This window comes from Symphodus melops (genome assembly GCF_947650265.1).
Source record: "Symphodus melops genome assembly, chromosome: 1".
NCBI classification, from domain to species: Eukaryota; Metazoa; Chordata; class Actinopteri; order Labriformes; family Labridae; genus Symphodus; species Symphodus melops.
The window spans coordinates 51,900,260-51,927,110 of record NC_136691.1 but is presented as its reverse complement, the minus strand read 5'-3'; the positions used below and the strand labels follow the sequence as shown (position 1 = coordinate 51,927,110).

General features: G+C 40.2%; 1 protein-coding gene across 4 annotated transcripts in view; it reads left to right on the top strand.

The window, feature by feature from the left end:
- grid2 (glutamate receptor, ionotropic, delta 2) overlaps window positions 1–26,851 on the top strand; it is a 475,776-nt gene that overhangs the window by 290,639 nt on the left and 158,286 nt on the right. For all 4 annotated transcript variants that reach the window (XR_013781008.1, XM_079365815.1, XM_079365816.1 and 1 more), the window contains exons 5-6: window positions 14,221–14,274; window positions 24,921–25,094. Coding sequence is in view for 3 of the 4 variants with exons in the window: in XM_079365815.1 (XP_079221941.1) it covers window positions 14,221–14,274; window positions 24,921–25,094 (228 nt within the window). In the remaining variant the exon portion in view is untranslated. The remainder of the gene's footprint in view (window positions 1–14,220; window positions 14,275–24,920; window positions 25,095–26,851) is intronic.

Below are 26,851 nucleotides of genomic sequence, written 5' to 3'. Positions count from 1 at the left end.
TTACATAGCAGCCTCTGTCATCAGTGTGTGAATCAGAGAGAATGTGTAGGTGTTTATAAAAGAGATTTAAGTATCCAGAAGACAAGTGGCCTACATGGGCTCTAATAATAGCCATTCTCTATAATTCACCAAAGGACTTACAGATACCGTGAGGGGATCACATGGAGTACAGATTTTTAAAACTCTTTTTGATGTACTTGGATGTTGTGACTGTTTGTAAAAGACACCAAATAGTTTATTGATTAGTATTTATTCTGTCATGAGTGATATCTGAGGCAACTTGGACGGCATTTTGACCTCATTTTCAATGTGTTTTTTTTCCAAAAGGACTTCTAGGTCAATAAGGATGAGGAGGATTGCAATAACACGTTTGAAATCAAGGCACATTTTTTACCGAAGGGCTGAAAAGAAAGTATAAAACGATCGGACAGGGTGCATTTCTACTGCTGCATTGTGGTGTAATTTTCTGTTCAAAACTTATCTTTCATTTTTTTCTTCTTCTTCCCCACCCTTATACATTATGGGCTACCTTGTTTCTATATAATCACACATATTTATCAGTGCAACACTCTGTTGGAAACACAAACATAAAAATGTTACACTTGAAAACATCTTCGCCACCTTGTAGACTGTCATGAAATGTCCTTGTCTCCCATCTCTCTAATAGGGTCAGACTAGAGGTCGAACAGTCTCCCTCTTACTGGGCCCAGCAGGAAATAGAAGAATAAAATGATGTGATAATTCTGAGGGCAAAAGACATAGACTGTCTTCAGGGTCATTTAATCTGTTATCTTAGCTTTGATTTAGGGCACAGTGAGTGTCCCATGGCTTGGATTCAGCCGAAGGCATTTTGTATCTGAGTGTGCTTGATGACTTATTTATGAAGCGTCCTTCATACTTTTAGCAAAAAGTACAAGTCCTCCTTTGTGAATAAGTGCATTTAAGATTTCTAATGGCATCCTTGAATGTATCTCATGTAGGCCGATTCAGCAGAGCATCTTTGTCTTTTTTACAAAGCACTCACACACAGCTACAGGCCAAGAAAGATTCCTTAAGAACTGCACTTTGAAAAAATGAATGATAAGCACAGAGCAGGCAAGAATTTATTTTAATTTAGCAAGCCATCAACATGTTTTTTTTTTAAGTTTTTAGGCCAGAATTTAGCTCAAAATATCTGCTTTTGAATCTCATTTTTCTTGTTTACAATACAACGTACTGACTGTGACAGTGTTGGTGCATTAGCTGCCTCCACCTGGCATTGGGCCCTGGTGAATGGCAAAGATTGATAGGCAACATGCAGCCATAAACTGCAGGAGGAGGGTGCTGGCAGATCCTGGTACAGCCTGTTTATCATTACTGGATGTAACTGTCTTTCCTATTGCACAAGTACAAGTATGGGCTGATAGTTTATAGTCGGGGCTAAAGGTGGAGGCAGCTGCTGGCTGATGGGTGAAGCTACAAACAGAGAAAGAAGATCACATTGTGTGTGAAGCTTGCAGATTGTTGCCTGATGCTGATGAGTCGAATAAATAGTAACTGGAGTTATTAGCTGATGGTGTTTCTGCAGCTCTTATCCACCAACTGCAGGTGGAGGAGGCTGTAAGTCATGGCATTGCATCAGTCTGTCTTTCATATCGCGCAGCTAGATGTTGACACCATTGTATGTTTATGACAGATGACTAATTTAGAAGCATTGTGAGCAGTATTCTTGAGTACTGTTTAGGCTGTGGTTGCATAAAAAAATGCTTTTTACTTAAGCTGCAGGTTGAGGCAGCAACCTCTACAGTACAGGTTGCAAGTTGGGGAATTGACTGCTGATGTGTGGCAGAGTCTGAAGTTGGAGGTGGTGGCTCTTGCTGCTTGGCAGAGGATAGAGCTGGAAGCTTTAAGCTGAAGGCATTGAGGTAGCTGTATTTCATGCACAGTGAAGACGAAGACTGATTATTTCTCTTCGGTACTGAAGATGAAGACTGCAAGAAGCGGCTGAGATCACAGGAATTCAGCTGCTGCTATCAGCCACAAATTGACGGTGGTGACGGTCCCAGTGTCCTGCCAGTGGCATGATTAAAAGGCATTGATGGCAGCTTTTTTCGTTACACACTGGTGAAAACCTATGCTGATGAACAATTTTCAAGTTGAGGCAGCTGCTTTTTTGCTGACAGAGGCTTAAGTAGAGGCATTTGAAACAGTTGTCTTCCATTTGGTTTCCCAAATAGGCTGCATTTGGAACCAGCAGCTCATTTTGACCACTGGAAGTGGCTTTAGATTGAGGGTGAGACTGCTACAGTGTGGTAGAGGCATGAGGTGGAGTAGGAGGTTGTCACGATCAACACTCTCTGCATTTGGAGCCAGAAGTTGCAGGTTGCTGACAAAGGCTGAAGGCAGATAAGACAGCATGAGGAGATTTGTGACAGACGCATTTAAGGTTTTTCGTCTTTCATTTCAAGCGGGGGAAGTGAAAGGCTGTTTCTGAGGTAGAAAATGAAGTAGGTCCTGACACCCCACATTGAATCCAAAAGTGTGCAGATTGGGTCGGAGATTCTTGTGATAAGAAAATGTTAATTTAAGAGCCTTTTGTTGTTTTGTTGTATGCATGAGCTGAAGCTACAGCTGTAAGACAGGCTACAGTGGAAGATGATGCAGGTTGCTGGTTGTAGCCTGAGTGTTCAATGCAACTGTCCTTAATGTTTGGCAGGTGGAGGTTGAGTCTAATGTGGCTGAAGGTGAAGGCATTGACTAAAGGTTTTGTGGTTAGCGGGAGCAGGCAGGGCTAACACCTTATATTTCGCTTGTAGAGGCTTCAGCTTGAGTTGGATTCATGGGCTGCAGCTTTAAGCCAGACACAGAAGGAGGTAGTCATGGCAGCTGGTGCATAGGAGTGATGCAGTTAACTGCCAGAGGAGGTGATTGTAATTTGGTTGCAGAGGCTTGAGTTTAAGGCAATGGAGGAAGCTCCCTTTCATTTTGCGAATGCAGAGGTCGTGGCTGATGTTTCCTTTTTTGTAGCAAAACGTTTTTTTTTACCTAAAGCAGATGATTTTTTTTTCTTCATTTAAAAACCCTTAATGATGTCTGCCAGTCTGCCTGAGTTACCTGTGAGACATGAGTGCACAGTGAGGTCAACTCCTCTGGCTGACAACTTTAGCATATGCTTCAACCCCTGGAGGCTGGGTAAGATGTGTAATTGAGGACCAGAACAGCTGCTGCTCTGCACCGTATACAGCTGGTTATACAGTTTTTGCTCAGTCATTCTAACACCAACCCTCAATGCAGTGACACAATTATGACCTCTCTGTCTCTCTTGACAAATGCTTAATTAAACAATGTAAGGTTTTTATGTTAACTGTACTAATTAGTCTTTTAGCTTATGTAGGGATATGACTCAGAGTGACCCACTTTGCAGAAATGATGGCTTATGAATCAATTTTTGTAAAACGGAAATTATGAACAAGTCAATCAATAAATGAATCTTCATTTGTACAGATGTCTCAAACTATTCGGAAGGCTCAGCTCTGCTCCAGTTGCACATTTGCCCAATGTGATTGCACTCTAAGCCTATAGCAGCATACTTAAGGACTGGTCCAAGCCCAAGCCAGCCAATACTAAAATTTAAACCAAAAGGAAACGTTTTGAGCCTCTTTAACTCTTTAAGGACAAGAAGGTGCCTGCATGAACTTAACTACTTGATGATTCCGGTTAACTCCAACAGGGTCCTGTTAATTAAAGGCTCTACCTCCCATACTACTTTTAGTGACTTGAGGTACTATAAGCAGGCCTGCATTCTGCGAGCATGATGTTTTAGAACTTTATTCTGGGACCATGAGCTCTTTAATGAACAACAGTATAAATGAGTGGATGAAACTAGTTTGTACAAGTCACCTTTTGACCTTAGCAGGCTTTGTCAGTAGCACAAAAAGCTATTCCCCTTTTACGTGATGACACAAATGTCATAAGTAAACAGTTGGCACGTGTAAGTAAGTACCGTAGATAAACAGTTATTGGGAGCGCTGGTAGCACAGTGGTAGCGCACACCTCCCCATGCATGAGGCTACAGTCCTCAACACAGGTCGCCAGGGTTCGACTCCAGCCTTTGGCCTCCTTCCCGCATGTCACTCCCCTCTCTCTCCCTGATTTCTGACCCTATCCACTGTCTCTCTCTCTATTAAAGGCTAAAAGCCAAAAATAAATCTTAAATAAAAAAAGTAGATGTAGAAGTAGTGCAGTTATTTGCTTGGTTATTTTAAGGCATTTCCAATAATCTTCTGCTTTTCTATTGATATTTTTAAGAAGATTTAAAGATGTTGTTGATTAAAACAATCATCAATTTGTGCCTTGTGGTTGACTTAGTATGCCAGCATGGAGCGGCTAAGCACTGCAGAGATGTTTTCAGTCTGCACGGTCTCACTTCTACCTTTTGATATTCTTTATGATTGCTCAGATAAAATCAATGCTTTAATAGACTTTTCTTGCAGGTATATCTGTGTATAAGTTTAACAATACATGCACTGTTTGGTTTCCTGAGTTTGTGTGCAGTATGTGTACTTTTGTGTATGACTGACACTTGTGAAGATAAATCCATATCTAGTGTCATGAACAGTTGACCTGTGCTGTACTGTTTGTATCGAGCAGTCAAAGAGAAGGGTAGAGGGTGTGATAGATGGGCAGCTGCTCAGGCTGGCTGTGGACAGGATGAAAAGAGGTAGAGGAGTCGTTTTTTTATTGGGTCAAAGATCAGTCAACCCGTAGAAGCAGAGTTGGCTCATAGCAACACTTCAGCAGCTTGGTCAGCACACACACTCGTTCTTTCTCTCTATCACGAACATATACAGGCTTCTTCCCTCACTGTCCATCCATCCATCTGCCTCCCTCTCACTCTCTTACACATAAACCTCTCTGCCAACCTTGCTGTCTGACCCTGCTGGAGGCAATTTCAGCGGCTACTGCTCTGACATGTAAGGCCACAGGTTCACCTGTGCTGTGTGTCTCCTCTGCCCCGTGTCTCTCTACACTGACATGACCAATCATCAGTTTCTGCTACTGAGCTATGCTGGGTGTTTTTGTTTTGCTACAGCAGTTGTAAAATGTTTAACAAAGGCTTGTACAAGCCTGTAATGTTAGGATAATTGTTGACTCTTTTAGCGCATATTCTACTTTAAATGTTATATTGGCACGGCAGCAAGATAAGTAAACAACATAACTTTGAATTAAGGGCCGTGTATTTCAAGTCTACAGATTCTCTTTAAACATTATAGTGTTGCAATCCAGTTGGCTTTTTGGTAAAGTAGAAGTGCAGAATATTTATCGATTACTGCTCTGAAGCTTTACTCATTTTGGTATGAACATCCAACACTGTAATTCAATGTAAGGCAGGCCGTCCACCAACAATCCTGAGAAACCTACGAGACTTGACAGCTCAGGAGCTCACGAGATGTGATTTGTAACTGAGATGTACAGTTTATTTACACATCATAACTAGGAGCTGGTCCATACTTTACCTTTGCCAGCCCTCACTACAAGCTTTAACCAAACGTACAGTTTGAAGTCCATTCTTAAAACTACCAAGTGTGTCTGCCTCCTGGACCCTGACTGATACATGATTCCAGAGGGGGAGGGGGGGGCCTGATTAACTGAAGGCTGTACTTACCATAAAACATTTAGAGACTGTCGGTACCACGAGCAGGCCTGCAATCTGGGATCAAATACACAGCAAGATTGTAAACTTGATGCTGGAAATGAATGGTGCTTGAAAGACCTACACACTAGGAGGGTTTTCATGGTACGACTGTAGATCTCGAGGTTTTTAATCCACTCAAAAGATAAAAGGCCAAGTAGTTTGCATTTATTAAATATTCTGTCAAGTCTCAATTTTTCAAATAACTTTAAAGTGATTACTAAACAATGCACATTGTAAATGGATATTTAATATGGGTTGCTGACATGCATACTTAATGTGTGAAATGAAAACAAATCCCTCTTTGCTGCTTTACCTCTTGAAAAGCAGTTAAGAGAATCAATGAAATAACATACATGCATGTACACGTGCAGATGTGCAACCATTTACCTTAGACCTATCAAGACAGCTTATTCTGTTTGTTCAAGCCATTGATCTGTTCAAATCTAAATGTCACGTTGCATATCGTCATATTTGCTCAGCCTGGTTGGTGTGTATGTGTCCACTTGTATGTTCAGGTGTGTGTGTGTGTGTGTGTGTGTGTGTGTGTGTGTGTGTGTGTGTGTGTGTTATACATTCTCTCTGAGGATTTGACATTGCTTGGATCTGCGGTCTGATCAATAAACTGAAAGGCCGATGCTCACACTCATGCCGGCACAGACATGTATGCCTCTGCGAACACACTCACGCAGGGTTTGAAGATGATGGATGTCTGGTCTGTTGGCCCTGTTACCCTTTGCCATCACAACACATGCTATCAAAGACTTTTGCTGTCCTGGCGTTATATTGAATGTCATACGGGGAGAGAAAGAAAAGGGAGACAAGAAGAGCTATATATATAGAGAGAGAGAGGGAGAGGGAGAGAGAGAGAGAGAGAGAGAGAGAGAGAGAGAAAAGAAACATAGCTGGGGAAAAATGTCTGCTGAAAAGACAAAAAAAAAAAAAAGAATAACTACTTTGCTCTTTCCCCTCTTGTTTTCATCAGAAAGTGAGTGATTGATCAATAATGCCGATGGCGTGTGTGGTGGGTTGGTGAGCAGGGCAAGACCTTGTCAAGATGAGCTTTGGTGGCTTTTGTTGTGTGACAGCTCTACACACACACACACACACACACACACACACACACACACACATAGCATCTGCATTCTATAATATCCCCCAGTGTCTTCCACCCACCTCTCTCTCTGTCTCACTTGCACACAAGCACAACCTTTATAGACTTTGTGGATCATTGGTGTGTGACCTAGCTGGATCCGACTAATTAAGCAGACAGTAATGGCTGTGATTTAGAGTCATTAGTTGTTGGGAGGAACCACAGAGGCCTTTGACACCCCTCTGACTCATGTCTCGCAATGGTCCAGTGCATCCAGGACCATGACTTTATTCAGAGCCTTCCTGAAGATTTGCCTTTAAACCCTATGCAACAAGGTTCTGTTTACGAGCTCTCTTAGCATTTTAGTCGGATGCTTTCAACCTAAATCAACAGTCTGCAAAGTCTACCAAAATACATTTCAACAAAGTCTTGCAGGTTTTCATTTAAATGTGGCTTCAGAATTTAGAACGATTGCTATGCAGCTTCTTTAAACAGAAATGGTTAAATCAGCCATTGTTGCTGGTAATCACTATTTATGCCCTGTATAAAAAAGAAATACAATAATCTTATTCTCACAGATACAAATTGAGACCTGACCCAGACATATGGTAGAAATCTATAAAGTGCTGCTTCCATTTTTGTAGCAGATCAAAAACTCCTCCATAGACCGTTCTTCCTTTTTTTATGGACTAAAACCTTTGTCATGTTTCATCAATCCATTAATCACATTCCAATTGTCCAACTCAATCACTGAACACTTTGATCAAATGTGCACCATTACTCTACGACACTGTAAGTGCATACCTTTTATGCTCGAGTGGCCTCACTATATATTAGATTTATCGCTTACTTGGTTCCCTAAACCATTTTTCTTTGATTTCTCTGCTTTTTACTGTCAAGACAAGAGATCTCATTTGATGTTTAAAACACATAATAAATACTGTTAATTCATTCTTGGCTGTGTCTCTTTGATCTGTTAGCTTACTCTCATAAGGCAAGATGTTCTCTCCTTGACTTGTCTAAAACTTACCAGTGCTCCACCTTATCTCATGTGTCTACAACTCATTTAAACAAACCATATGAATACAAATCCTATGACAAACTGTATGTGACAGGACAATGCCGAACATGACAATTCACCTCTTCATTCAACGCTGCCATATCCCAGATGGGAAGGGTGTGTTCATGTCGCTATATGACATGTATATAGTAGCATCTAATCTATTCCCGGATGATCTATGTGAGTGTATGTGGAGAGGGACATTCATATTACATGACAGCTTAGGAACAAACAGAAGGCCTGATATTAGTAATTTTAGCACATAGTTGGCTAACATAATTCATGCCAATGGAGTGACTGTTGGCGCGTGTGAAAGTATATGTTTGCTTGTTTGCATGCTACATCAGCACTGCTCTTCTGCCATGTATGAGAATCCCCAGAGTACAGCAGTGTCAAGATGCACGGCCCTCTACCTAACAAGTCTTCTTCACACACTGTTTACATGCTTGACATCAAGATACACACATTCAGCAATGCATAAGGCACACTATGGGAGAAGCATGAGTGAGGCGAGTGACAGTAAGCCTAAATAGCAGCAGTGACATACAGCAGTTGTGGAAAAAAGAAGGCTGCAGCTCGCGTGCACTTGTGCTTATTTCATAAACAGGGCAGGCAAAAGGGAAATAATTCTGCGAAAGTTCTGTTAGCTCAATGCAAACTATCTTAAAACAAATACATTCTACGTTGTATTTTATGTAATTGTATGGACGCCCCAATTGGACATGAATCCATACATGTGTCTGTGTTCTGCTCTTAAATGACAAGCACATTCCAGTTGTTTTCATCTACACTTTGATTTTGATTGTGTTTGATTTTCTGAGATAACGACTTATTTTCTGCTGATTTTTCAAGACCCTGAGAAATGAACTCACCATCACAAGAAAACCAGTGTAGTTGTCTGGATGATAACGTCAGCGTGATGATGGATGAACAAACATACAAAGATAAAAAAGTTGGAATTGAAATTGCAGTAACAATTGATATGAAATATATATTGTATGTTTTGGCTAAGTAGATAGTCTTTATTGTCTTAATTGGTCATTTACTTGTACCAGATTGAGATATACTGTTTTTAATAATCATAATTCCTAGAAATGAACGGAGTGATCACTATGCTCATGAGAAGTCGCTGATTAACTTTCAATGAGTGACTGAGCCATTAATTAATCATGAATCACCCTGGTGGTGCTCCTTAAAGCAAAGTCATACATCCTTACTACTGATTCATTGATTATCAGGTCGGTCCTGATCGGTTCTTCCATTCCTTCTGAACTGCTCGCTTCATCAAGAGAAATGTCAATGAAAACAGACATTGAAACACTGGGAGGGATAACACTGCTTTTGAAGTACAATTCTCAAAGCACAAGCTACGTTTTTCTCCTTTTCCTACAGACATCCATTCTCCTTCTGTCTCACCTTCCCTCCCTCCTTTATTTCCACTTTCTTCTCATTTCTCTGACGCTCTACTTCCTGTAGTTTCTGTATTTGTCTTGCATCTTGCAGCATTCAGGTGGAATGAGTGATTGAAGACAATAACAGTAATCAGTCACTCCCACCTCAAGCTGCAGACAGACAACTAAACCCAGCGAGCACCTTGGCAGACACAGAAACACAAAATAATTACAGTAATCCAAAAGTGGACTTTGATGGCGCATGTTCAACTCCTCGGTGGATACAGTACATCTCCTCATTGTTCTGCTGGTAAAGTCACTTTCCTCTCATGTCTATGAAGTAATGCAGCGGTGGAAGTAGATCAGTAGAAGTGCGTGTGCTCTTTCTCATGTTCATCGTGTTTGTGTGTGTGTGTGTGCGCGCGCGTGTGTGTGTGTGTGTGTGTGTGCGTACTTCCACAGCCCGTGCTTGCACGTTTAAGTGTGAAGCTTAAATATTCCTACTTCGGAGGCTGGCTGTGGGCTATTTGCTTGATTTCATCACAAATAGTGCATGAAATTAAATTACACAACTAATTTTCAATTTGGAGCACTTTATTCAACAGCAACGCCCACTCTGCTTCTTCAAGCTTCCCCCACAATGTACTTAGGCAATATTAGTATTTGCATTTATTATTTCATATTCCCTCTCTCACACACACACACAGAAACACAAGCAGCTAAAAAAATGTGGATACATTTTTTGACTGAAGAGTGTAAAAAAGGTACAGAAAATAGATCATAGAGAGAAATAAAGCAACTCTGTGTTCAGATTATTTATTGCTTCTTTCTGTATGTGTGTTTAATTGTGCAATTTTAATAAATCGACCCTGATCTTGCCAAGTCAGGCCTTTGAATGAGCAGCAAACCTTGAATTCTGCACGTCAGCCGATCGAGTCAGTTTGTTGGCCTCCTTCAGGAGTGACAGGTAGACAGAGATCACCACAGGATCAAACTGGTGTTTGCCCTGATTGTGAGCCACTCTATGAAACACATATGAGAGCGCGGTCCGCAGTGATACAACGTTGCAGATCGGACATAGCCCTCTGTCTGCCTTTGAGACTTTGAGAAAAGGCTTACTTATATTGACACCCAGTGATTGGATTTGTCCTGGGCCGCGAAGCCGCTCTGTGTGTGTGTTTGATCTTGTGACTTCAGAGAGTGAGAACTGAGCAGAATTGAAGCTTTTGTGGAGCTGGTCGTAGAGGTCAGCAGGATCCCTGTGGTGGTATTAAGGGGAACGAGGCCGAAGGGACTCCTACCTGCCATGTTAGCATTGAGTTGTTAACAAGGCCACGGTAGTGTGTTGGATTGTGTGTGGACAAATGCTCATGCACACAGGACGAGGCAGTTTGGGATGTCTGTTGCAGTTGCTTCCTGCAAGTGTGTATGTGTATGACAGAAAGAGAGAAACAAGGGGAGAGTGTATTGAACACTTTCAACCCCAAAGGAGTCATGTCTACTGTTAGGATTCTGCCCTTTCGCTAATTAGCTTGAAACATCTGTCCAGGCGGCTGCCAGAGGGAGGTTAGAATGAGAGGAAGGAGAAACTTGCATACACGCAAACATCATCAGCATATACATATTTACATTTACCAAATCCTATTCACACAGTTTTGCATTTTAATGTCTTTTTTTTTGCACATACACCCTTGTGAATATTGTCTAAACATCTTAATGAGTGCCAGAGGAATGGAAGAGAAGGACAGTTGTACAGAAAAACAAACAAGCGGAGGAAAGTTGAGACGATGCACAGCTTGCCAAATCTCCCTCCTTTCCTCTCTCTCTGTTATCTCCCTCCCTTCCTATCTGCTTATTGTTTGTGTTTTTTATATTTTTTATTAAAGGGCTCCAATAGATCCACTGATTCTCACTGTTTAGTTTTCAGCTGTGTCTCTGTAAAAGTTAAACCCTGAGGGAGAAGAGTTGGAAGAAAAAGAAGAAAATTATGGCAGAAATCTTTTTTCTGCATCTCTCTCCGTGTGTTACTCCTTCTCTCTCTCTCTCTCTCTCTCGCTCTCTCTCTCTCTCTCTCTATCTCTGTGTGTCGCTACAATGTTTCCTGTAGTAAGAATGTTTTACGGCAGCCGTCGCTGTTATAATGATGAAGTTTTATGGAGACTCTGTGGGAGATTAAACCACTATTAGCCACGCTCCGTCACCCTCTCCAGCTGTTGCCTTTTGTTTACGGCTAAAAAGTGTTTTATGGCACACGGCACTACAGTCACCTAGACAATTATAGGTAATGATATACGAGTGGCACTGTATTCTTTTCACCAGGAGTGCAGAGAGGAGAGGAAGGAGGGGGAGGGGTTAAGAGAGAGGGAAGGAAATGAGTAGGTGCAGTCAGAGAGTGAGAAGCGAGAGAAGAGATGAAGGGTGAAGCAGGAGCAACGATGAGAGAGGAAAATTGAGGGGTCGGGAAGGATTGGAAGAGAGGAAATGAGGGTGAGAGGCGGAAACAAGTGTTTCTGAGAAAAGGGAAGTCAACAGTAAGCCAATGAGACTGAACCAAGGTTTGTGTTTCGAACTAAATAACACAGATGGAGTGTGATGAGGGGATCAGCTGAAAGGCGGGAGACAAGATGGAGAGACAGAAAAGAAGGAGGAAGTTTTTCGGTTCAGAGAGATAAACGCCTTAAAGTTCCTTTTTAATATTTTATCCATCCCCATTTGATTTCACACCACACTGGCAGTTGGCTCGCTGCACACACAGGTATACACGTCACGGACAAACCTCCGCCCGTACGTGGAATTCCATATATCAGTATGGTCAAACTGATACTGTGTTTGACATGCACATTTTCAAAACCATAGGGCTAATGATTTATAGATCATTTAAACTGCACTGATCCTGAATGTGTATCCTTGTATCTGTGGTTTATCTGTAACACTTTTAAGTTGTATGGAATACTATAGCTATGTATGGTGTCAAAACAGGTATCAAAATAGCTGTTGGACAACCACACACTGGTATTGAAATGTCATATATTGACATTTACTTATTTTGCTTTGACTGTCGTTTTTAGTGTATTATTGTGCAGTGTATTACTATTGTACCTTTCTAATTTGAGTTTTTCTTAAGTTGTGTACAATAAAAACTTGCAAAAGAGTAACACTAAAACATTTAAGTTTTTTTCCCCCCTACATTAAGTTTTTTTTTCAGTCCTGCCATATGTTCTTCTCAAATGCTGCACAGTCTAACTTGCAAAGTTTTCATCCCAGCACAGTTAATTCATTGCAAGTAAGACTGAGTGCATTGCTTTTTTTATGCACCTGTCTTATAATAAAAATCATTAATATTAAAAGAAAAATACTGGCATCCTTTGAAAAAAACAACAACCCCATAAACATACATCCTGCCTCTGACAGGACAAATAGCCAACCACAGTTTATGATTTTTGCGGTGGCACCCGAGGTGGCCAATCACATTTCTAGGGGGGCCCATGCCACCATTTGCCTTTTGACATCAGCAGATACTGAAGAGGTTACTCAAGAGGTTTCACAGACTGACATAATCAGTGGTGAAAGTGAGTATATTCAATTTCCTTTCAGCCACGCATTGTACAGTTCTGACCTCAACATCGTCATATTTTCTTAAAAACTGACGTCTCCTCAAGCTTCATCTCCCACCCCTGAATATTATCTTAGTGTGATTATTGATTTTCATTGGTTTCACTCAGGCAGTATCATCGTTATTTTGTTGTACCTCTTCCACAGCAGTGTAAACTTCATATCTGCATTCAAGTGTTCGTGTTCTTATTTGTATTCACAGAGAGCTTGTGTGTGGTTAGACTCTCACACTCGTTGGGTAGAGAAAGCAAAACTACATGCATATTTTCTCATCATTAAAACGGAATGCTTTTCTAACTGTGGACCAAAGGAATCTGGAAGTCAGTATTTGAAAAGTAGCTGTTCTCAGAATGTGTCCCTGACCTCTATGTTATGGGGTACATAAAAAGGAGGCAGGGTGTGATGAGGAAGGAAGAATGTTTTCAGACTTTATTTGTAGTGCATTTTTCATACAATAATAATACAACAAACACAAACACACACAATTCAAAATGTTTGGCCCTATTGCTTTTCTTCAAAACTGAAAGAAGAAATGGTCTTGCCATATTACTTCATACCATAAAGTTATGTACCGTACTAACATGCTGTACCTCTGTCTAGCTCTCCTAATGTGTCCTCCCTTTCTGTGTGCTCACATGTGTCTCTCACATCTAGTCAGCACCATTTCACAGTGTCCTTGCTGCAGTGTTTAACAATTATGCAGTCATTGGTTAGGAGTTGACTCTTATAAATATTTAATTTGTAGCATTAACATTTCATGGGAGAGTTTTTCTTTTTTATTCCCTGTGTTAAAACAAAATATTTTATGGCCGTGTATTTCCAGCTCTGTGTGTGTGTGTGTGTGTGTGTGTGTGTGTGTGTGTGTGTGTGTGTGTGTGTGTGTGTGTGTGTGTGACCAAAAATTCTGCGAGAAAGGAGATGGAGGGTGAAGTTTGTCCCCTCAGAAGTTTGTCAGAGGTGTATAAATTGGTGTGAAAAGCTCTAATGTTGAGATTAAAGTGTGCATTTGTGTGGGTGTTTGCGAGTGTTCCGTTACACACAAACAAGCTGTGTCATATTTGCATGTGTTTGAAAAGATTTCTTGAATCAAAACTTGAGCACCTTTGATACGACTTCTCTTAAATCACTTATGCCAACTTCCACACTTTGGTTCAGCCTTGTGCATTTCCATAATGTTCTCTCCCGTAACACTCACACTGAAGTTATCATGCCCTACGTTGTCTGAACCAGGAAATATACTGTATTTAAAACTTTATATAAAACATCAAAAGTAGACTTCTTGTCTTCTAAAAATGTGAGAAGTTTAATCTATAAACCCTTCAATCTATGCAGGAAAAATAACAACCTTTCCCTTTAAATCTAAATCTTCTTTGTGTGATTCGTTGTGTTGCAGGTGGTGGAGACCAACCTGGTAGCCTTCGATTGTCACTGGATCCTGATTAATGAGGTAAGTGCTGTGAAAATGATTTATAGATTCCCTACTCAAGGGGCCTTCAGTTCATCTTATTGTTTCAATTATCCAGAGGAATATTTATGGGTTTGGATTCTGAGCCTCTTCCATCTCTCCATTGTCTTTGACGAAAACGGGGCTTAAACGTTTTTTTGTTTTTTTTTCCGACTCTTCTTATTTCAGCTCAGCCAATAACATGCCGAACTTGATGACCAAGGACAATGAAGTTCATTTTAGTGAGCACTGGGAAAAACAATACAGTAAAGATTTTATGTACTTTATCCTCCAAATGTATGACAGATGGAGCTGCTGTACACAAGCAGAAGTTGTGAGAAAGGTGACTTTGGAAGAAATCTTGTTTATGAGCTCATATTGCTACTGTCTGCATCAGTATATCTACTTAATCATTAAGAGCTTCCTTGTTTAAGTGAGGCAAACGAACACTGACAGTCCACAAAGTAACTTCCTTCTTGTCATTTTTCTGTCATCCGTGTTCTCAGTTGCTAATCAGGAGGGATTAAACAATACACGGTACAATTCACTAATTATACTTCTTTCAAGAAGTTCAAATAAGCCCCAGGGGGTGCTTAAACGTGTCCTTGATGTTCCTTGCAAAAATCAACTCTTATCCTGTATTTGATCATGATTATAAACCCCTCTATTTCAGGCCTGCTCAGAACAGACTGTTTCTGTGTCTATACCTTTACATGTAAATGAGCCATGTCTGACCACACCCCTCTCTGAAAGGGCTTAGGTGGCTTGGGCTTTCTTTCTGCATACGCTTTTGTTTATGTTTGTGAGGCAGACTCAGAGGGCAGGACAGACACCTTGCTGTGTGCCACACATCTGGGGGAGGGGCTACTGCCCTTTGTGATGTAACAAAAGGAAAATCTGTTTTAAATCGCAAGGAGGTACTGAAGGAAATGTCCCTTTCAAAATGAAAAATATGTATCACTTTATTAGAAACTATACAACCTTTAAGTCATCAGGAAACATATTTCATTTCAAGAGAACTGGGGAGGAAACACTCACATTTGTTTATAAGTTGACTTAAGTTTCATATCTCTATAAAATTAGGAAATTGTGAGGAAATCCAATCTTGAACCAAGGAACATGGTAAATGTGAGTTCATCTCATTGTTACAATCATGCTGATCAAGCTCCCTTTGGTCATTAGAGAACATAATTAAACTTTAATATTGGCTATGTTGTTTCATGGTAATTTTTAAAAGGATCACCTCTTTGATCTTGCATCATGAGAAGGGCCTTTAACGAAAACAGCAAGATCAGCTACATTTGTGTGTGTGTGTAGGTGTGTGTGTGTGTGTGTGTGTGTGTGTGTGTGTGTGTGTGTGTGTGTGTGTGTGTGTGTGTGTGTGTGTGTGTGTGTGTGTGTGTGTGTGTGTGTGTGTGTGTGTGTGTGTTTTGGGGGCCTCTAGTGCACTTACAGCTAATGCACTGTGTCTCATCTCCCTTGGGCATTATAGTGAACTGGCAGTACACAGCAGGAGGGCCATGCTGCCACACACACACGCACACACACACACACACACACACACACACACACACACACGCACACACACTTACACACCTACTCGCACACACACACACACACACACACACACACACACCAACAAGTTCATAAAAACAACCACATACTCAAGTGCATGTATTAAGGGAAAAGCTAAAAAACCTTTCATGTAAGAACAATGAATACATATTTGATAGAAAAACAGGACAAGAGATTCAGATGCTTTAGTTTACTTTACTCTCTCTCTCTCTCTCTCTCTCTCTCTCTCTCTCTCTCTCTCTCTCTCTCTTTGTCCCATTTTTGAACCATAGACTGCAATGCTGTTAATTCTACTCAGCTCAGAAGTCCTTTCATTCACTTATCCAAGAAAGTATTCCTTTTTTTAACCAAATGTTAGCATGCATGGCATCCATTAACGCCACAGGGCCAGTCAATCATTATTTTCTGCTTTTAAAATGTCAGTCTTGCTATAAGAAGGTTTCTCTTCATTGATATGGATGACAGGCAGCACTAACATTGTCAGAATCCCAGCATGTACCCCATACAACCACTTACCATTGTTTTTGCATTTACTCAAATGCTATGGGAAAAAGAAAAAGCTTTGAACATGCACTTAAAAGAAGATGGCGGACTTACCATAGGTAGACATGTAGATTAATCTCACTCAAAGAAGCACTCTGTTTCTGTTACTGACATTACAGCAGGGCCGCCACTTAAATGTGTCTCTGCTGTTAATTGAAACAGATTGCATTCTTTAATGCAACACGAGAGACTTCATGTAAAACTGCAGATTTTGTTACACAAGAATACATATACAGTCCTAGCAGACTGTCTTTATACACTATAGCAGATGGCAATGTCAAGCAGCCGACTGGGCAGTCAATCATCACCTGACTGCCTGGTAGGCTCTGTTTAGTGTTCATATTGTTCTTCACCCTGGTTTTGTCATAGACTCTTCAGGTTTCCTGGCAGCATGCCGGCTCTGTTCTTTGTTTTCTGGGAGGGTTAACACGTCGTTCTGCAGCTGGTTTCTATGTCTAGCAGCGTGTAACCTGTAACGCTTTGTGCCTGCTGTCTTTAAGGAGCAGTTGGAGGCACTCGTTATCAAATATTTTGATCATGTATGTCACTAACAATAGTAAATCAAAGCATTTCTTTGAATGTTTTTTGGGTTTTTTTTCAATGTGATTATGAGCACAGTCTTCTGTATTTATTAAAAATAATTAACTTTTCAGTTCTGAATCAGACCAGCATCATCTGGCCTCTATTGGCTTTTCCCATCACAATGTTAAAGCTGCTTACTGCCAATCTCATATTTTTGGAGCAGGGACATCTCCATACTATTTTTGACTGGGGTGGTCCAACTGAGAAACCACCAATATGGTCCACAATCAACGCACTGTTATTGGTTTATTTCAACACAAGCCCCGCCTCTGATAAGGCAAGTAGCCCGTCTTTGTTTTGGAATTTAAGGTGGCACCAGGGGGTAGCCCTCCTGAAATCTGATTGGCCTTACCTTGTGGACAGTCAAATAATTTAATAAGTATAGCTAAATCAAAATGCTAATTTAAGTGTAAAGAAATCATAATTCTATTGGCTAGTCACTAGCATCTGATATCATTATCATTTTTGATTCAGTGCAAAAAGACAATCGTTGGCACCTGACAATCCTGCTCAAGGCTGAAAAGCCTGCCAGGTAACATCAGATGCCAGTACTGTTAATTCAGAAAGTGTTGTTATTGTCACATCAGTTAGTAGATCACTTGACATTTTGGACTATAGTGTCCCATCGTTCTGACATGTACAGTATCTCAGCCGCTTTACTCAAGAGTGTAAAGTGTCATGTTTTTGGCATGACACTACCAGGCTCTGCCTCACGCTCTGTTACCCTCCAAACTAAAGGTCACAGCACAGTGTAAGTCGTCATTTAAAGCATAGCAGGAATCAGTTGAGTAGAATGAGCCTTATAGGAGCAGACAGGAAAGGGTAAAAGGCAGCACTGAAGGCTAGAATGCTTTGGCATAACACAACTGTTCCAGTGAGTGCTGACATACCTCCACCAATGGTCCAATGTTGAACAAATATTTTTCACCAGATGGTTTCTAAGTTCATAAGCAGAGGATACAACTTTGGCTGTCTATTTCCATATAGTTATCTGAGTGAGAATTTAGCCTTATCACTGATATTCATCCCACCTGCTTAAACCAAAATAATGCAAGGAGAATTCAAGGTCATTCTGCAAAACTAACTTTGAGAGATAAGAGAATTTCAAAAAAAAAAGTGCCTACTGAAGAGGAGAGGGAAAGAGAGATACAAGCAGAAGAAACAACAGTTGTCCAGAAGTTAAAGGTAAAGGAGAAGAGAGACGATGAAGCAGTGGAACGAGAGGAAAGGCTTTAAAAGATCAGAGAGGAACTGGGAGATGTGAAGAGAAAAAAAGATGAAGTCATTAAGCAAACAGAACATACCTTGTATGAAACCTACTTCCAGGATATAAGTTCTCCTAAATAGTCAGGGATCCTAATGCACTTTAAAATTTCCATTCTGTATTATTGATATCGTCCAGCATGCTCAATAATCTGTCGGTCCGTTAATCAGTAATTATCATTGTACATTTGTTTTATTTATTTTTTAAATATTGGCGTCTATTGGCGAGGTTCTGCTTGACTTACTATACAAATACTTCTGGAGCCCCTTCTGACTAAAGACAATGGTGATGGTCTTCAAAAAAATTACAAGCATGTGTACATTTCGAAGACATCATGTATCCAAAGAACTCTTTTATTTTTGTATTTTAATAATACCAAAGTTACAGTACTGTGTTAACAGTTGATTTTTAGCCAAATGCATCTGTGGTTACCATAAATACAACAGATGTTACAAATGAAAATTGTCCTAACGACTGCTGCTTTGTTGAATTGGGAATTATAATTTCAAAAATACCAATCATATATCATATATGTCTTTAACTACGACAACCACAGATATATCGGCTGCATGGTCCCGCTTTAAACCATAACGCTGTTGTACATAGGTGTTAATTATTAACAGAATTAACTTGGCATATTGTGGAACATTTTTGAGAAGATAACAGATGTATAAAATATGCTCAGAAAGTATTTTTTCGGTCCACATCCAATTTGCGAATTTGCCATCTAAGCTGGAGGAATTGAACAACCGGGTGGTTATAGACAAAAAAAAGTCAGAGAGAATCCAGTGAGATTATATATTTATGCATTTGCTAAGCCCTTTTTAGGCATTCATGAGAAAGCAGGCTCCATCTTTTTTATTCTCTGTGCCTCACATTCGCTTAAAAGTGTAGTAAAAGTCACAAATGCATTAAAAAGATATAAGGAAAAGGTTTGCACTCGTCTTTTTAATGATGCTGTGTCTTAATCCATCAAGATCAAGATTAAAATGTAGTCACACACTATTTGGAAGAAGACACAATATTCCCTCCATGGGCTTGGTACGTGAAGTTTAAAATGGATGAGTGGCGCTGATATTTTGTCATACGTAATGTCTTCAAGTACTCGCTCTTTGGAGAATGAATATTCCTGTGTGTGGAAGTGTTCTCCCTCCCTGTGGTTTATTATGGATGAGGGGGTACTGTATGGTTGTCATAATTCTGCTTTATCTACAGCCAGCAGTCAGACAGTCCCACTGAGGGGGAGTTCATAGTTCATAATTGATCATCCTTTCTCTCCACATCTCCTTCGTTCTGCTCAGGATGAGAGGATGAGGGGGAAATAATAAGGGACACTCATAGCGCCTCATTCTCTTAAGTTTGGAGGGGAGCTCTACTGCACATTTCTGAATCTCTTCATCGTCCTTCGTCCGCTGTCACGCTATCATTCCTAATCTTTGTTCGCCGCAGTTTGCTCATCATCTTCACTCCGTCTTTTCATTTCTGTCTTTGTGTCTGACGAGGGACTCAGCACACAATAATGAGATGAGACCAGATTAGGCTTTTCTGTCAGTTTTGGCTCCTAACACATCCCTGCATGATACCCAGTGAGAGCCATGTAACTGGAATTTGGGGGATTTTCATGCTTTGAATATAATTGAAGGATTATGTGGTCTTCCAAGGTTTATTTGCAAACATTAGGTCAATGAAACCAAATGACAACCCGTTATACGAAGTCCAAAACTGTAACCCGCTCAATGCCACTGGAAACATATTCAAGGTCACAGTCATTGTCGGTTTTCCTCCCAAGTTTAACTAAAGGAGATTGTTATTTCCAGAGAATAGTCAAGCAGAGTGAGATCCAGTAAACATTTGTTCACTGTCTGGGCACAGCTGGAAGTTTCCCAGTGTGACTGCAGCCATCTTAGACTACTGTTGATGCTAAGAGGCTCTCCTGGTGCTGCTGGATGTTTAGTGCCTTGTTTAATGCAAATGTAAGACTTCCTTTATCCACAGTTCCCTTCTGTTTGCTTTTGATGTGGAAGATTTGAGTCTTTATTATCATTGTGGAAGAAACAGTGAAGCATATCCCCGAGCAGCATAGAGAGATACAAACAGCACAATACAACCATACATTAAAAACAGTATTTACATGCTAAATTGGATGAAAACAACAAAAAAAAAACATACATTGCAATGAAATAGAAGGAAAAATGTGAATTGCAATAAAAAAACTGGCACATGATTGATGTTTTGATGCATCTCAATAACCTATGACACATGTATGTGAGTGATCTAACTTGTTGTGCTGTGTTGCAAAGGTCTGCCTCTAATGCAAAGCATGGTCAAATCTATTCAGTGTGTAGGTTCATGGGGGATAGGGTTGGGAAAGGACAGGATGGATGAGAAATACCCTCTCTGGATGTATTTGAACCTAAATAACAAAAATCATCCCGTCCAGAAAATCATAAAACATGGGGTACAAGCTCAGAATCCAGATGGTGATAGAGAAGAAAGGAAAGCCAGAGAACGCCTAGAAGCTGTTGATTAAAAACTGCGTAAAGTGAATGTGCTTTCCCAGATTTGTTTTGTTTTGTTTTTCCCAACTTTGAACTTTTATATATGAGCAAAACAGAGGGATTTTGTGTTCCCAGAGAAAAAAGGGGAGATCAGGCAAAGAAAGGGTCAAAGAATAAATAAAGGCATCTTTTTTTCCCTCTCCTTCATCTGCAGATTAGAAGAGAGAAAGACGGATTTGGTGTCTCTGGGGAAGATGCAGGGAGAGGGATGAGGGGAGAAAGGGCGAAGGACAAAGTCTGGGGTCAGGGATGAAGTGCCATGAAGAATTGATGCTGAGGGATGTTTTTTCTGCTTTTGACTCCTATTTTCAAGTAAAGATCTGCAGATGAGGATCTGGAGCTCTCGGGGAATTGAGGAAAGGACGGAGAGGTGATGGGTGAAGGCCAGTGGAGACGCCTGCAGACCAGAACTTGAAGTTTATGGAGTAAACAACTCGTGATTCACTCCAGTTATGAGCTTGTGGGCATTTTGGGAGTTTTCCCCCCTAAAGACTCTCATAGCAATTGGTTAGATTTGAAGCTCAGAACTGAGGAGCAAGAAGTAATCCTCGGAATAAACAGAATAATAAAAACTCTTCTTGTTTTGAGGGGAATAGATTGTCGATACTGCTACTTCTGTTTAAATACTGATTAGAACTTAATGACGGAATAGGTCGTTTAAAACCCAGGCATGATGATGAAAAGGTGTGATTATAGATTTTCCCAAGCAGTTAATAAGGCCCATCAGCTGTAATTTTGTCCTGGTTGTTTTGAAGGTCAACTGTGATTATTTGAAAGAGGTTTAGTTTTTATACAAACTTAAACACTTAACAGAAAGTTCACATGAGTTATTGTGGTCTTTGATTGAAGAGGTCAAGAGACGGTAAGCAGAACTGTGGGAAGCTAGGAGAGAAGCCACACATGAAGTGAATGCTAAGTGTGTTCCTGAACCCAAAAACGTGTGAGCTTGGTTTGATCCTATACTGCTATCTAACAGAGTATGCTGTATGTACTTCAGACTGTGTTCAACAGTAGTATGACTGCAAGGCAGTGGTTATTTGTCAGCATGCGAGGCTGCAGCTCAACTGGTATTACCATCTTGGAATATGGAAATAAACAACAGGACAGCTAACGGCAAACACAACCACAGTATGCATGAAAGAGCTGGGCACACTCAATAATCAGAGGGTCTATGATTTTAATAATGTTAATTTGAAAAGACAATCATCAAAACCTGTGACTTCTAGTCAATTCAGTCATTGTCCACTTACAGTCTGAAAAAAGCTGACAAGTAATTCATTTTCGATGTTCATGATTTTGAGAATTAAAAAAGATAATTGGTGGCATATTTGTGTGGCTTGGTCTGATTTTGATTATTTCCCCTGTTGCTGTCTGTCATTTCGATCTTTGATCAGCAAAGAGATATATCTCTCTTCATTGTCAACAGGGGGCGGCAGAATTTTAAAGCTTTCATTTAGTCCCAACCCCAAAATGGGCCACCAATGAAAGTCACACAGGATGAAGCCTGATGTGTTTGTCTCTGAAGTCGAAGACGCCAATTGAACATGGTAGTGAAGGCAAGATAGATAAAGATCTGTTTAAACAGCACACAAAAAAACATGAGCATGGCACAGTGGTCATTTATCACCCAGCGCCCACATAGTATTAAAGCTAGTTAACGATTGGCCCTGTTTGTGACCAGGGGTGTGTTGGTCTCAAACTAAGTTGTACTTACATGCAGATGTGGTGCGTTCTTATCTCAAAGATGCAAAAATCAACTGTTCCTTAGAGCAACTTAAACCTGGTTGAAGGTCTAAATCCCATTGGGCAGTATGTTCCTCCATGTCGCAGACATATTAAAGATGGGCATATGTAAATGATTTTATAACGGACTTCCATTCTGCTCATTAGACACACATAGACACACCAGAAAGTTGTCTTCATTCATTGGTAGGCACACAGTACATTAGTTAACATAGATCCTGTTTATCCTGTCAGTGTGTTTGGAGATTTTAATAGGCTTATTAAAGAGGAACTGCCTTTGTTCCCTGACGCTAAATTGTCTCTTTTGATTGAGAAAGGTGCTGATCGTTTCTGATGTTGTAAGAACAAACGGTGTGTATAACTTCAATCAACCTTCAACACATTCCACACATGTCCTGTGTGTGTTCTGTATAATCAAAGGCACAATGAAAGGAGATACGTTAAATGAGCTGTCTGGAGATTTGTAAAGTTAGGTCTTGGATTATTTGATCAAGGTTAAAAACAAAAAGGGAGTTGGACTTGACGTTTTTCACTTCATCCTACAACTTTTTCAAACATGGACTAGTTTAAAATGAACTCAATACTGAACAACACTTCTCATTGTTTTTTATTTGTCTCTATATTTGACTGTTTTTTTTTTTTTAAAGTTGGATTACTTTTCAGGTGCACACAACTTAATCCAACCTCTCTGCACCCTGCACTTGATTTTGCATAACTTGCAAACTGTAGTTAGAGACCTCGGATATCCCATTGCACCCCACTGTTAGACAACTTGCTTTAGAACTTGAATTTTTAGTGTGTCTCTTTTTGTGCCAGTGTATGAATGTGCATTGGTACATCCATATCTGTGTGAGTGTGAGTCTGAATGGTGGACTCACTTGCCTGCTGATGTGTCTTCACATGCCCTTGACTGCCTGCTGTGAATCTTAATTCTCTTTTGGCCCCCAGATCTGCCTTTTTAGCGATTTTCAGCTTTCCCTTTGTCCTGCATCTTTTTTTCTTTCTAGCTTTGTGATTCAGTTCCCCTCAGGAGCTCTTTTTTATTTTTTATTTTTTTTTTGTAAGCAAAAGAATTGCTCTCACATTTTACCCCCTAAAAGCCAGCAAGTAGCCTCCTCACCTTAACCTCAATCTGAGCACAAGGCATTAATACAAGGTTCGTTAAAATTCATTAAATTCTTCCGACATATTTACAAATTTATCATTTTCAGAAATGTAATTTGATTTAAAACAAAGTGTAGAGTGTGTGTTTAGGCAGCATCAAATCAATTTGAGATGCACTTGCAGGCGGGTACATACAAAGCGAGGTCCATATACACAGAGCAATTAAAATAGATGAGTACAGCTATTCCAATGAGGCCTATATACAGTATACATCTAATTAGTATTGTTAACATTCCATGAGAATTAATTGGTCTTAGTGAACATTAATTGAAATCTAATAAAAATTAGCCATTGAAGCGGTGGTACCTGTGATGTTATCCAGCACTAATATGAAATGTGTGTGATGACTTCTTTCTGAATGTGTTTAGTCTGCATGCAGGGCTACATCTATCCTGTCAAGCAGGCTGCCATGTCCAAATTAAATGGGTTTTGCATGATAGGCCTGTACACACACACAGCTTTAAAACACACACACACACACACACACACACACACACACACACACAAACCCAGACAATCAGTGCACAGGTTTACAAAGAAAGCAAAGGCTGCTTGTGTTGGTGGTTTGTGTTACTTCCACCAGGGACGATAAACGTCAGCTCTCATCTCGTCTCATTTTGACCCGGTGCACTCACAGAGGATGGATGGAGATCCATGGATTGAAAAAGGGAGAGATATAGTGTCCTAGGGCTAAAATTAGCAATGATTCCTCCCCAAGGTTTTGCAAGGACATGTAGAGTACGTGCAAACACACATGAATACAACAAGCACACACACTCGCATACACAAATTCATACTGTTTTATTCTCCTCTCCTTACTTCCATCTGCTGACATGTACCTTTCATACTTTATAAGTATTCTTACAGAGGACGCAGACAATGTTTTTGACTTGCACAGTCTGGTGAAAATAGGGCAAGCAGAGCATATAAAACAAGGTTTAGACCTTTTGAAGTATGTCTTTTGTGCATAAATAAGAGAAATGCAATTTTTTACAAAGGCTCTTGTGGACTTGTATCCAACCACGTGTCTATTGCGGCTTCTGTTTGAAGTTTTTTCATGTTAAAATGTTGACTGTACGTCTTCTGCAGCAATGTGTAACATAATGGACTTGTTGAAATTGATTTTTTTCTTCTCTCTGTTACTTATCCCCCCCTCTCGCTCCTCTGCCTCAACCCGTCACATCCCCACCACCATCCTTCTCCTCTCTCCACCATCTCAGGAGCTCTCAGACTACGACTTGCAGGAGTTAGTCATGAAGTCAATTGGCCGGCTGACGTTGGTGCGGCAGACGTTCCCCATGCCCCAGAATACGACTCAGCGCTGCGTCAAACACAACCACAGGATAAACACGTCCCTCTGTGACCCCAAAAATCCCAGGTCTCAGCAGCTGGAGGTAAGAGAAAGCTAACAGCACTAGATAAGTAAAAGTTTATGTTTTGGCAGCCTTAAGAAGAAAAGGAAGAGTGAGGTTTACTTCATTAATCTCCAAAAGGGAAAATTCAATTGTTTACACTTTGTCCTGTGGAACATGGTACAAGATGTCAGATTGAGGTGGTGCACATTAAAGAGCATTTGAGGATGCTGTGCCTTGCTCGATGGCACCTTAGCAGTGCCAGAGTATTTGACTCTCTTTTCTCTATCTGTTTTTTTTGTTTGTTGTATGAAAATGCAGATGACTTGATTTAAAACGTGTAATTTGTGTAAGCATTCTTCTACCATCATAAAGAATCAGTTTGTTTGACAGTTAATGTATGCAGCTCGAAAGGTGCTCTCTTCTCACTAAAACGTTTTAGCCAACAACATCAGAGCCAGCCAAGGCTGTCAGGATTTGTCTGGGGTATCTTGGGATAATAATTAACTCAAGAAGGGATCAATCAATCAATCGACCAATCAATCAATCAATCAATCAATCAGTCAGTCAGTCAGTCAGTCAACTAGGCTTTATTCATACTAAAGAGATGATTAAGGTAAAACTCACTTTTAGAATTTTCCCGAGTAGAATTACAAGAGCAATTACAAACATTTAAAAGATGGATCAAATCTGTGGTGAAAGATAAAGCAAAAATGTGTTAAACGGTACACTTATGTAAAACAGTAACAAACACAGGTTCAGCGTGTTTGTGTTTGTTGTTCTTCAATGTCCAAAAGATAGTGGAAGTGTATTTACATCAAAGAGCTGCTGTAACTTGGAGTCTGGAAGCAGAATAACAAGCACACTTTTCTGACATCTTTGAGAGCAGACTATCATACAACAATGTGTTTCATACTCTTCACCAGTAATACATCTTAAAAACAGAGAGATTGTGTTTTAAAGACTGACATAATAAATAAAAAAAAATGCCTCCACAGCCGTCTGCCTACTAATCATTGATGATATTGACTTTGACCAGTCTGCCAAAGATGTGAGAATGATATCCAAGCTTTTTGGACCACGTTGTTTCTGATGGTCACCCTGTTCTTAGGGATTGGCTTTGAAGATGAACTGATGAACTCATTGAGATTCAGGGGAGAAAGAATACACATAATAAAGGTGTAACTTTGGCACATCCAGTGATAACATAGTCGAGTTCTCCCACCATCATACATTCAGCAGTACTGATGTGTGTGTGGTGTCGCTGAGGTACATGCTGTTCATGCCCACGTCCTCTGGAAAAATCTCACTTTCTTTGTGTTATGTTTTAACAGTGTCCTCTGGGGGGGCAGGGGGGTGTTAAATTTTAAACAGTCTAACATTAGTAATGTATTAAAAGCAGCTCTGTTGCTCCATTTCTGTCTTTTAAAACGACTTCTGTTCTTTTAGTTTGACAGGCTAACTTGTCTCCCCATTCAAACGCCTCCCATTACATAAAGCTGGTTGATTCAGCGCACACAGCTTGAGGTTTTTCACCTGCAACATTAATCACTTTGGCAGAAGCTGACTCACATCCTTATGTGTATTTATTTGGGTTTACACAATTCATCTTGAAGTGTGGTCATAGAAAAACACATGGATTTCACATTTCCTGGGCTTTTACATATATATATATATATATATATATATTTTTTTTTTATTTTTATTTACTCACATGTCCCCTGGGGTGGCAATATGTATGCAATTATTACCCCTACTTGTTTGTGTGTGACTCATCAAGCTGCCGTCAAACAGAGCGG